The 13,819-nt window shown below is 36.5% G+C and overlaps 1 protein-coding gene across 1 annotated transcript in view; it reads right to left on the bottom strand.

The window, feature by feature from the left end:
- Window positions 1-13,819, bottom strand: part of LOC149789645 (uncharacterized) — a 51,357-nt gene that overhangs the window by 9,681 nt on the left and 27,857 nt on the right. Inside the window, exons 6-7 of the mRNA XM_089973082.1 lie at window positions 10,849-10,976; window positions 1,486-2,055 (exon numbers count right to left, since the gene is read on the bottom strand). Coding sequence (XP_089829208.1) covers window positions 1,486-2,055; window positions 10,849-10,976 — 698 coding nt within the window. The remainder of the gene's footprint in view (window positions 1-1,485; window positions 2,056-10,848; window positions 10,977-13,819) is intronic.

Raw genomic sequence — 13,819 nt, 5'->3', positions numbered from 1 at the left:
TACTTAGTACCACCCAGGATCCAGACACTTTTAATTTACCTTCTGACTGTTTCTTACAAACAAATGCTTTTTAATAATATTTCATTAAACTGTTTCATGCAACCCCAAATCCAGCAGCTTCCTCTAAATGTAGCCTTTTTTACAACAATGCAAGACCCAACAGCCTCCTGATAATTTAGCCTTTTGTTTTTAGTACAACCCACAGTTTCATGTAAATATTGCCTTTTGGTGTTTAGTACAAAACGAAATCTAAAAGCTCCTCTCAATGGAGAATTTTGTTGCTTAGTGCAACTCACATGTTAACAACTTCTCTTAATGTATCATTTATTTATTCAGTATAACCCAAGATTCATCAACTTCTTCTTAATGTATCATGTATTTTTTTAGTACAACCCAAGATGCATCAACTTCTTCTTAATGCATCATCTATTTGTTTAGTAAAACCCAATATTCATCAACTCCCTCTTTATTTAGCATTTTGTTGCTTTTTTTGCAACCCAAGACCCAACAACATGACAAACAAGAGCTTTACAAGCAACATAACCAATACCAAGCATGCTAAAATAACATACTTTATTAAAAATAAAGAAACTATCTCCAACCGATTAAAGATTGATAATTGATTAGTTAGGATGAATCAATCAACAATTTAAATTTTAAATTTCAGCTGGTTCCAAAAATTAGTAATTGTGGGCAGTAATGCGAAAGGCAGGAAGCGGTAATACTAATGACTTTAAGCAGCTGTATTAAAAGTGGTAAGTGAATTCTGAATACACACCCTGAACTTTGAACACCGCTATTGTAACCTGCAACACTAGTAGTCGGAAGTGACTTTTAAATCCACACACAAAGATGCAAATTAATGGATCAAACCAGGTCAAAGGCTGGACCTGGTCCATGGGTTGTACCTGGCCCACTACTGCAGTACTAGTAGTAATGAACTACAGCAGTAAGGACTGTTAGTATTAACGAGTGTAAGTGAAAGTAGCTATGATTGTTATCAACAAAGCAGTATTTGTAAGCATCACTAGGGGTTGTAAGCAATATCCTAGTGAATCTAAGTGGCAGTAATAGTGTTCACTGACATTTAATTGTTGGCATCAAGTTTTGGGGCTGGTAAGAGTTCAACTTTTTTTATTACATCTATGAACATTTTCTGCATATTTGACCTAAAGGTTTTACCATCTCTTAATCTTATACATGTCATTCGTGTCCTCTTATTTTTAAGTCTCCTACCGCAGTATGCATCCTGAGTACAGAAGTTTTAACTTGAATGGGAGAGATGACTTGTTCTCAGATACTAAAATAATCAAGCTGTGTTAAAATAATTCTGAAAGCTGGTTTACATTCAAGAAGGCCATCAGGAGGGGACATTTTAATGACATAAGTACCTTACATATCAGAGTGGATAATTGGCTGCAACTTAAAGAATTGATTTTCTGCCTGCATTTAACATGCACGAATTGCTTATTAATCCTAACTCACCTTTTCCTGAAACCAGAACTTTATCACATCCAGGGACATAATTACATGACTGGACTCATGGAAATGGCAAGGAACATCTTCATTCTGTTTGAGGTCTTCAACAGGGATCAAACAGTCTACACGGTACCCGTCAATTCTGGGGCATTGTATGAAAAGGTCAAATCGTAGACTCTGTCCCAGATGTCCAATAATACTGGACAGAGTCATGGTGATGAACTTTTGAACATCGGTACACAGTTTGGAAGAAGGATTCTTCTCAGTGGCCCCCATTCTTTTGACTTGTGCAAATATGACATAGTCCCTGAAGAACATGGTCAATCTGTGATGAAGGTCAATGTTAAAGACACAACAGCCACAAAATATCAAATTTTCGGACATTTTCTTAGCAATGGGCCAGTGAGCAACACATGTGGCAAGAAGGCGATGGAAAATGGGAGCAGGAAGGAATTTTCCTAGGAAGACATAACAAAGGACTGAGGAACTGTCCCTCTCTGGATGCTGTGCAAGGCTGATCACCTCTTCGGGTGTTCTTTCGCTAAGCATGCATGGTGCAAGGTAATAACTTTCCACCTAAAAATAAAATAAACGAATTGTAGTAAGCATTTATACGTTCAATTATGTTAGAGAATATGAACATTTAACATTTTTTATAAATACATGTATCAACCCCAGTCTAGTAGAAATAACTTCTAAATGAACTTCAGCTGATGAGGTAACAAGAAAACTACCAATTGCAGTATAGCCAGATCACATATCATACATATAGTATTAATTTTATTAATGGACTGATCAATCTAAATGCCAACTCCATTCATTCTTCCAAGAATAACGTCTGACAAAATGATAATAGACTGACCCATCTAAACACCAACTTCTTTTACTCTACAAGCAATAAATGTCAAAAAGAACACAAGACAAATCCATCGTATTTGACTCTACAAAGAATGATACATTACAAAAGCAAACCTTGTGTACTTGTTTAATCTCAACTGAACCGTGCATCTAAAACAAATGTTATGTATATATTTATCTTATCATAAACACAACTGCTCTCATAAGGCACTTACTTTTGTATAATATTGATAATAATTTCCCTAATTAACATAATGTTATATAATCTGATGACAATAACAAGTTACGTACTCCCTGATTGTAATGCTGTCCACTGGAGCCAAAGATAATACAGTGACTGCTTTATATGGAAACTACATTTTAAGAAATAAATAATAGTGTACTCCATCATCATAACGCTGTACATTATAACAATGTACTTAAGAACCACAGGCAATATCAACTTACAGTGGAAATGGATACAATGAAGTATGACAGATCATTCCCTTATTATAAAGTTGTCCACATGAGCCAGAGATTATGCCATGTTATAGTGATACTGTCTTGTAAGTACATTATACAGTACTCCTTGATTGTAATGGCATCCATGGCATATACAGTCTTGTAAGTACATAATACAGTACTCCTTGATTGTAATGGCATACATGGCATATATAGACAATAAAGTTTTATGCTGAAACTTCTATAAGGAATACAGAAAATACTCATTATAAGACTGTTCACATAAGTCATAGAGAATACATGTGTTGCCTTGTATCGAAAATGACATAATGAAGGACATTATACAGTAATCCTTGATTGTAATGGCATAGATGGCATATATAGATTATAAAGTTTTATGCTGAAACTGCTATAAGGAATATAGAACGTCCTCATTATAAGACTGTTCACATAAGTCATAGAGAATACATGTGTTACCTTGTATCGAAAATGAAATAATGAAAGGAAATTATACAGTAATCCTTGATTGTAATGGTATACATGGCATATATAGACAATAAAGTTTTATGCTGAAACTGCTATAAGGAATACAGAACGTCCTCATTATAAGACTGTTCACATAAGTCATAGAGAATACATGTGTTACCTTGTATCGAAAATGACATAATGAAAGGAAATTATACAGTAATCCTTGATTGTAATGGCATACATGGCATATATAGACAATAAAGTTTTATGCTGAAACTGCTATAAGGAATACAGAACGTCCTCATTATAAGACTATTCACATAAGTCATAGAGAATACATGTGTTACCTTGTATCGAAAATGACATTATGAAAGGAATTTATACAGTACTCGTTCAATATAACAGTCTGGCCATAGATGTTATAGAAAATACCGCATTATAGCCAATATACCTCATAATGATGTACATTATACAGTACACCCTCACTGTGGCACTCTCTACAGAAGCCATAGAATACCACCTTATATAGAATGTGAGTATACTGATGTACATTATACAGTACACCCTCACTGTAGCACTCTCTACAGAAGCCATAGAATACCACCTTATATAGAATGTGAGTATACTGATGTACATTATACAGTACACCCTCACTGTGGCACTCTCTACACAATCCATAGAATATCAACTTATAGAGAATGTGAGTATACTAATGTACATTATACAGTATACCCTCATTGTATCACTATCTACAGAAGCCATAGAATACCACCTTAAAGAGAATGTGAGTATACTGATGTACATTATACATTACACACTCACTGTGGCGCTCTCTACAGAAGCCATAGAATACCACCTTATAGAGAATGTGAGTATGCTGATGTACATTATACAGTACACCCTCACTGTAGCACTCTCTATAGAAGCCATATAATACTACCTTATGGAGAATGTGACTATACTGATGTACATTATACAGTACACCCTCACTGTAACAATGTCTACAGAAGCCGTAAAGAATATCACTTTATAGTAGGACTACCATAAAATAAAGTAGATCATGTAGTGCTACCTTATTATAACACCATCCATAAGAGCCAAATTATATAAGCTTATAGTGAGACTGTGTTATAATAAAATACTATGGACATTTAAAATGAAGGACTACTCACTCGTTATAATAATACTATTACATACTAGTGAAGTACACGATACTCACTCATTATAAATCTGTATGTGGCAGATATCCCGTATACTGCCTTATACACTTCATATAGTATTCAATGATCAATGAGATTCATACTGTATACTGCTTATACACATCATACAGTATTCCTCAACCCATGACAGATATACAGCATACTGCCTTATATGCATCATACAGTATTCCCTGACCCATGTGTTATGTATATTTCATTAATTATTTGTTAGTTTGTATTTGTTTAAAAGTTCTGTTACATGCTTTTGTAATGTAACTTTGTTTGCTGGATTTGATATTGCTTGGAAAAAAGTTCAGTTCTGACTGAAGTTCCTATTTTTGACGTAAATACCTAATACTAGAAACATTGTATATAATGCTAACCTAGTTCCTTGTTTCAAAATCAGTGACAGTTGTAGTAAACAACTTGTTTCCCTCTTTTAAAAAAATTCTTTCTCAGAGTAAGAATTGTTATGTCAAGGCCATAACTGGACGACATAATAATTATCATGTGTCAAACTTCCAGTTCTAGAAGGCTGACCCTCATCTGGGCATCTGTTTTGCGTCTTAGAATTATTACTGCTGTATTGAGAAAGAATTGTCAGTCGTGTCCTAACACTTGAAAAGTCAAGTTGTTTTATTTGGTACAGTTTGGGCTAATTATTATATTTTCTTCAAATTATTTTGTATTCAAGTGATTCTATTCCTCGGAAATACTAGTGTTCTAAATTAATTCTTGGACAAGGACATTTATCGAAATTTATACAGAATTAAAAAAACTGGAATAATATGTTCTGGGACTCAAAAAGAGACTGTTGACACTGCAGCACTTCGGATGCTGCGACAGAAGAAATCGTCTTCCATTTTGGATTTCATCAGGAATTTTTATAACTAAGGATTCTATTATTTAATTATTGGATTATTTTTGGATTTGATTCATAAAACCTATGTTCTTTTTCTCATTTTTCACTTGGTATTCTAGGGAAATAAATTATTTGTTAAAATGTACAAAGCTTCTTGTCTTAACATTTCTCTTGTTATATTTTGTAAGCGCCTAGACTCGTAACACATGGAAGATATAGTGTACTGCCTTATACAAATCATACAGTATTCCCTGACCCATGACAGATATACTGTATGCTGCCTTATATATATCATACAGTATTCCCCGATTCTTGGGATCCATACTGTATAACACAATAATAATAATGTTTATTCTTGCAACAAGGCCACCGACCAAAATTACATGCACTCATGTGAAACATGCACACACATAAAAAAATAAAAAACTATTACACACTGACCATTTAAGTTTTAAATCTTTTGCAATTAACAAGCAAAATTTAGTAGGAGATTTATAGTAATTCCAGTTATCTGCATAGAGGTATATAAAGTAATGCAATTTGTATGACAGTAAATAACTGAAGGTAAACATGGGATAATTAATAACAAAGTGAAACTCATCTGCGCAAAAAGGGCACGGTCCAGGGGATGCTTTTATGTCTACTTATATTTACCACTACAGTGGGCATGTTGGATCATACTTCCTTACATTGAAATGCTTCTAATAAAAGTAGATGATACATTATTCCTTCATCACAGTCACGTAAATGGAAATAATATATTGACTTACAGTGACAGTGTAGGTAGAAAGGGAATAGTCATGCAAGACAATTTTGTATACAGAAGGTGTATAGTCACTCATGACTGTTGTGTAGACATGAGGTATAGAGTCACTCATAACTGTTGTGCAGACATTACGAGTATAGTCATTAGTGACTAATTTGTAGACAGTAGGTGTATAATCACTCATGATGTGTGCAAACATGAGGTAAATAGTCACTTGTGACTGTTTTGCAGACAGTAGGTGTATAAGCCCTCATCACTTATTTGTATACAGAAGGGGTATAATTACTTTGGACATATTTGTAAACAGAATCAGTGTAATCAGTCTGTTCGGTTTTGTTGGCAGAGGCCATATAGACAGTTCATTGTTTCACTGGTGTCCAAGGGTGTAGTCACTAAGTTAAGTTTTATTGGCAAAGGACGTATAGTCATTGAAAACAGCTTTGGTGGTAGAGGGGTATAGTCATTCCAGCCAGTTTTGTTGTCGGAAGGGGTACTGTCTGTCCAGATAGCTTTGGTGGCAGAGGGTGTACGGCAAGTGTCTGTACCATTCAGAAAGGACAATTAGGAGCATAAAATTTAGAGAGGGGACAATTCACAAATGAATTTGACTTTTTTAAAGATATGTCGATGGATTCAGTTACATGGCAACATATTACTATGTGTGTAAACTGTTACCAGTAAGACTACGTTTTTAAAACTGTTTTCCTAATCCATATTCTAACACAAAATAATAGTAACTGCCACGTGACAGCAATATAATCCACATAAATTCTGGCCATGTATTAACATATACTCAATGAGACAATCATTTTGATGTTCAGTCCCACTCTTTCAATAGACACATAAACGAAACATGCGAAATGCAGCATCACAGTAAAGAAACAGACACTTGCAGACTGATATAAGTACACACCTTCTTAACAATTACTAAATTACACCATTGTTCTATGTACTCGCAATATTTATTTGTTGTATGTACTCGTAATATTTAATATCACTTATTAAAGATTTTTCCTATTAATCCATCGTATGTCACTGGGTAATATTAACACATAACTAGTCACCTGTATTCGTGTTTTAAGTAGTTGAAATGCATCTAAGCTCTTAAATGGTTACTTATTATTTGTTATGCTGGTTTCTCAGAGAGACAGTATTTAAGATATCTGAATTTAAAGTTGTATCTTAAAGACACAATATTCGACATCATGTCCTTTGAATTCTTGAACCAACATGGAGAAAAATACTACTGGTTTATGAAGGCTGTCTTTACCATTTGTAAAAATAATAGAGGGGAAGGAAATATGGCAATGTAGCAATTGTCCCTCCAAAGGTCATTGCAACACTGCAAGTGGAGAAATGATCAAAGGATGTTGCCACACTGCCAATTAAGAAATGATCAAAGGCCTTTACCACACTGCCAATGGAAAAATGATCAAAGGCCATTGCTACACTGCCAATGGAGAAATGAACAAAGGCCATTGTCATACTGCAACGAAAAAATGATCAAAGGCCATTGCTACACTGCCAATGGAAAAATGATCAAGGGCCATTCCTATACTGCAGATGGAGAAGTGATCAGAGGCTGTTGCCACACTGCCAGTGTAGAAATGATCAAAGGCCAATGCCACACTGCCAATGAAGAAATGATCAAAGGCCATTGCCACGATCAAAAATGGAAGAATGATCAAAAGGCCATTGCCACACTGCCAGTGGAGAAATGATCAAAGGCCACTGCCATACTGCCAACGGAGAAACGATCAAAGGCCATTGTCACACTGCCAAAGAAAAATGATCAAAGGCCATTGCCACACTGCCAGTGAAGAAATGATCAAAGGCCATTGCCATGATGAAAAATGGAAAAATGATCAAAAGCCCCTGCACCACTGCCAATGGAAAACTGATCAAAGGCCATTTGCCACATTGCAAATGGAAAAATGATCAAAGGCCACTGCTACACTGCCAATTGAGAAATGATCAAAGGCCACTGCCACACTGCCAATGAAGAAATGATCAAAGGCCATTGCCACACTGCCAGTGGAGAAATGATCAAAGGCCACTGCCACAATGCAATTGAGAAATGATCAAACGCCATTGCTACACTGCCAGTGGAGAAATGGCCAAAGGCCACTGCCACACTGCAATAGAGAAATGATCAAAGGCCTTTCCCACACTGCCAATGGAAAAATGATCAAAGGCCATTGCCACACTGCCAATGGAGAAATGATCAAAGGCCACTGCCACAATGCAATTGAGAAATGATCAAACGCCATTGCTACACTGCCAGTGGAGAAATGGTCAAAGGCCACTGCCACACTGCCAATGGAAAAATGATCAAAGTCCATTTCCACACAACAATTGGAGAAATTATCAAAGGATGTTGCCACATTGCCAATTAAGAAATGATCAAGGGCCATTCCTATACTGCAGATGGAGAAGTGATCAGAGGCTGTTGCCACACTGCCAGTGTAGAAATGATCAAAGGCCAATGCCACACTGCCAATGAAGAAATGATCAAAGGCCATTGCCACGATCAAAAATGGAAGAATGATCAAAAGGCCATTGCCACACTTGCAGTGGAGAAATGATCAAAGGTCACTGCCACACTGCCAATAGAGAAACGATCAAAGGCCATTGCCACACTGCCAGTGAAGAAATGATCAAAGGCCATTGCCATGATGAAAAATGGAAAAATGATCAAAAGCCACTGCACCACTGCCAATGGAAAAATGATCAAAGGCCATTTGTCACATTGCCAATAGAAAAATGATCAAAGGCCACTGCCACACTGCCCGTTGAGAAATGATGAAAGGTCACTGCCACACTGCCAATTGAGAAATGATCAAAGGCCACTACCACACTGCCAATGAAGAAATGATCAAAGGCCATTGCCACACTGCCAATGGAGAAATGATCAAAGGCCACTGCCACAATGCAATTGAGAAATGATCAAACGCCATTGCTACACTGCCAATGAAGAAATGGTCAAAGGCCACTGCCACACTGCAATAGAGAAATGATCAAAGGCCATTGCCACACTGACATTGGAGAAATGATCAAAAGCCTTTACCACACTGCCATTAGAGAAATGATCAACAAAGGCCATTGCCACACTGCCAATGGAGAAATGATCAAAGGCTACTGCCACACTGCAATAGAGAAATGATCAAAGGCCATTGCCACACTGCCATTGGAGAAATGATCAAAGGCCATTACCACACTGCCATTGGAGAAATGATCAACAAAGGCTATTGCCACACTGCCAATGGAGAAATGATCACATTGCCTTCCTATGATCTGTATACTTCATCTTCAGGAGAAATTGGCAAGCGCATGTCAGTCAAATGACAAAATGAATTATCAGAAGAACATTATAGTTCAATCAGTACCTTGAAATTTGTCTCAGGTCACACAGGCAACTTTACTAACAACTGAGACTATTAAACACGAAATCAGGAGATACAATCATTTTCCATCAATTGAGAATAGAACCTTTCCTCTAAAACTTATAAATACTTTGACTGGTTCAAGTCAAATTAAATTACGTTTCAATTCAACATCGAATGCGTTCAGTCTTATGTTTTATAGACAAAAGGGGTATGATCAATACAAGCAGTTTTCTAGACAAAATAGGTATAACAATCCGGTCATTTTTCTACACAAAATGTGTAGTCACTCCAGTTAGTTTTTTTTAGATGGAATGGGTATCGTCACTTTGGTCATTTTTCTAGACAGAATGGGTATAGTCAGTCCGGTCATTTTTCTAGACAGAATGGGTATAGTCAGTCCGGTCATTTTTCTAGACAGAATGGGTATAGTCAGTCCGGTCATTTTTCTGCACAAAATGGGTAGAGTCAATCCAGTTAGTTTTCTAGATGGAATGGGTATTGTCACTCTGGTCAGTTTTCTAGACAGAATGAGTATAGTCACTGAGTATAGTTTTGTAGACAGAAATGAAACAGTCACTCAGAACTATTTTGTTGGCAATCCATGGGCAAGTAATTCAGGACAATTGTAGTGGCAGTCTAAGTGGTATAGTTTTACAGGACTGTTTTGTTGGCAGGTTACTTACTACCATTCTGTTACTCAGATAAGTTTTGTTGGCAGAAAGGGCATAGCCACTTGGGACTGTTCTGTTGACAGAAAGGGCATAGTCACTTGGGACTGTTCTGTTGACAGAAAGGGTATAGTCACTTGGAACCGTTCTGTTGACAGAAAGGGCATAGCCACTTGGGACTGTTTTGTTGACAGGAAAAGCAAAGTCACTGGGACCGTTTTGTTGACAGAAAGTGCATTGTCACCTGGGACCGCTTTGTTGACAGAAAATGCAATCATCTAGGCACATTTAATAGACAGAAGTATAATCACATAGGACAATTAGTTACTCTTTACTGTTTTCTTAGCTGAAGGGTGTAGTTACTCAGGATTGTTTGAGGGCAGAATGCATATAATGACTCCAGTCAGTTTGTTGGCAGAAGGGTACAGAAACTCAGGAGGATTTTTTTGAAGTGGTAATAACTTAGGAGTTCTGTTGGCAGAAGGGTAATATTCACCATTAACAGTGTATGTTTAAAGTATAGGAACTTCTGTCAATTTTGTTAGCAGTTCAAGGGATTGTCATGGAAGACAGTTTTGTGCCTAAATGGAACAGTTTTATTGGCAGCTTAACGGATTCTAAGTCAGGATGTTTTCAGTGTAATAATGTAGAAAGTCAAAATTCTTAAAAAAAACCTCTCATACAATAATAATTTATCATTCAGACTTTTGAGTCAACTCACCTTGACTTCAGACCCATCCTCACTGTAATATCTTGGTTTGGCAATGATGTTTAATTGTTCCATGAGTAGTAAGATATGTTGCTTGTTGTCATGGAAATCTGGATTATTCTTCTTTGACCATACAGCATCTGGAAATTGCAAGAGAATACCTATTACATTAACAACTGAGGTATTCAAGTAGATGCCATTTTTATGACAATTATAAAAAAATATTCTTTCAAACATACTGAAAACATCCTAAATTGTGTAGCGCTTATGTAGATATAATGTATGCAATAGATAATTCATAACCTTAGAATACCATACATGCCATTCTGTGTGCCGTCAACTATCCAGTGTTTTACACTACTGTATCCAGACTCAAGGAAGTCTATTGATGGCAAGTCACTGTGCACTACTGCATCCAAACTCAAGGAAGGCTATTTATGGCATGCCACTGTACACTACTGTATTCAGACTTAGCGATGACTATTGATGGCATGACACTGTACACTAGTGTATCCAGACTCAAGGAAGGTTGTTGATGGTATGCCACTGTACACTAGTGTATCCATACAAGAGGAATGTTCATAATGAATATCCCTGTAGAACACTGCACCAAACTAGAGCAATGCTGATAGCATGTCCCTGTAAATTATTTTACCCACACTAGTGGAATGCTATTGCTGGCATGTCACTGTACACTACTGTATCCAGACTCAAGGAAGGCTATTGATGGCATGCCACTGTACGCTACTGTATCCAGACTCAAAGAAGGTTGTTGACGGTATGCCACTGTACACTAGTGTATCCAGACAAGAGGAATGTTCATAATGAATATCCCTGTATGATACTGCACCAAACTAGAGCAATGCTGATAGCATGTCCCTGTAAATTATTTTACCCAAACTAGTGGAATGCTATTGCTGGCATGTCACTGTAAACTATTGCACCCAATCTTCAGGAATGCTAATGATTGTGTTCCAATGTAAACTAATATACTTTCTTTCTGGAACACATTCCAACGTAGATAATAATAATAAGTATAATGAGGACTTTGTATATCGCCTAATCTTTAGAAGCTCTAAGTGCTTTACAACATTAGACAACACCTACAAGATAAAACATAATGATATGATTACAAAAACAAACACCATGCAATTAGAAAACATTAAAAAACATGCTGAGAATATTTAAGGTAGGAAACATTATTAGGTCTTTAAGTTTGTTCTTGCAGTCGAAATAGGCGAGTTTTGAGAGCACTCTTGAATGTGATCACTGTGTCTTTGTGTCTAAGTTCAGTGGGCAATTCATTCCACGCTGCTGGTCCTGGTATGCAAAAGAACGCTGTCCATATGACTGTGTTTTCATAGTGGGAATAATGAGTATACGATTGTCAGAAGAGGAGTGTAAGTATCTTGCTGGTGTGTACACATGGGTGAGGTCGGATAGGTATGTTGGACTAGAGTCCGACAGTGAAACGTAGCACAGAGAAAAAATTTTGTGTTTAATTCTGGATCGAATGGATAGCCAGTGTAGGGTACAGATAACCAATGCTCATTTTTGTTAACACTATGTACATTTATTAACAACAAAAGAACAGTTACTTAATCGCACATATATTTGTACAAAAACAAGTCATGTATTTTATATGCATGCACATGGAAAAAGAAATAATTTAAAAGAGAATAATAGTCGAATGATTGTGACAGTAGTCAAAATATAATTGTGTTTAAATATCATGCAGAAAAGTTTTGCAAAACTAGATTAACATATGACTGACATTTTGAACATCATGCCATCCCCAAAAGCCTGAAGAAAGGGAGTGTGACATAATAATGGTTACAATACGGAACTATACAGTAAAGTAGAAAGTTGAGTTAATTTGTTAGTAGTAAAGGAGCATATGTAATGGACTGACACATGCATGAAGATATCAGTATATCCACTATGGAACTATGTAATGGACTGACATATGCATGAAGATATTAGTATATCCACTATGGAACTATGTAATGGACTGACATATGCATGAAGATATCAGTATATCCACTATGGAACTATGTAATGGGCTGACACATGCATGAAGATATCAGTATATCTAATATTTAATATGTAATGGACTGACACATGCATGAAGATATCAGTATATCCAATATGGAACTATGTCATGGGCTGGCACATGCATGAAGATATCAGTATATCCAATATGGAAGTATGTAATGGGCTGACACATGCATGAAGATATCAGTAAATTTGTGGGGTTTGAAATGCTATGAAAACTAATACTTAATTGCAGAGATGAAACAATTTAACTTACATTTACAAACATTGCTATCAATTATTTCAGTGTAATGGCTGAGGTATTCACAATCACTCAAACACAGATTCAAATTGAAATGCATGTTAGTTAACCATCCTCTCTTACAGTTTGCAAAAAAGATGAATTATGTGAAGAAGTAAATGTAACAGTTGTAATATATTTCTCTAGGTATTCAAATCCCTATTAAATCACCAATCTTTGTGTCAACTATCCAAGACATATCTTTGCATATTGCATTATTCAGTGCCCAATCAGTAGGACTACTGAAAAAGCGCACAGAAATAGTTAATTTTATAAGCGATCATAATATCGACGTCTTCCTCCTGACAGAAACATGACTAAAAACATCAGGCGATGAACCCAAGTGCGCAGATCTAACAACCACTGGTAACTCCATGAAGTCGTTCCCCCGCCACTCTCGCGGAGTTGGAATTGCTGTCATCACAAACAACTCCATGATCAAACATGTTAACCACACAATTTTCAATTTCAACCACACATCGTTTGAACTAGTCCAAGCCACACTCACACTGGAGCCTTTAAAGGTCAGTCCATTTTTCTGCCTATACCGCCCTCCTCCTAATAGAAAAAAAAACAAGCTGAATGAATGTCTCTTTTTGGAGCAGTTTCCGAATCTCCTGGAGCATGGATCATCGATAGGTGGCAATC

This window comes from Sinohyriopsis cumingii, chromosome 10 (genome assembly GCF_028554795.1).
Source record: "Sinohyriopsis cumingii isolate HCF-2022 chromosome 10, ASM2855479v2, whole genome shotgun sequence".
In the NCBI taxonomy this organism is placed as follows: domain Eukaryota; kingdom Metazoa; phylum Mollusca; class Bivalvia; order Unionida; family Unionidae; genus Sinohyriopsis; species Sinohyriopsis cumingii.
This window is presented reverse-complemented; position numbering and strand designations above follow the sequence as displayed.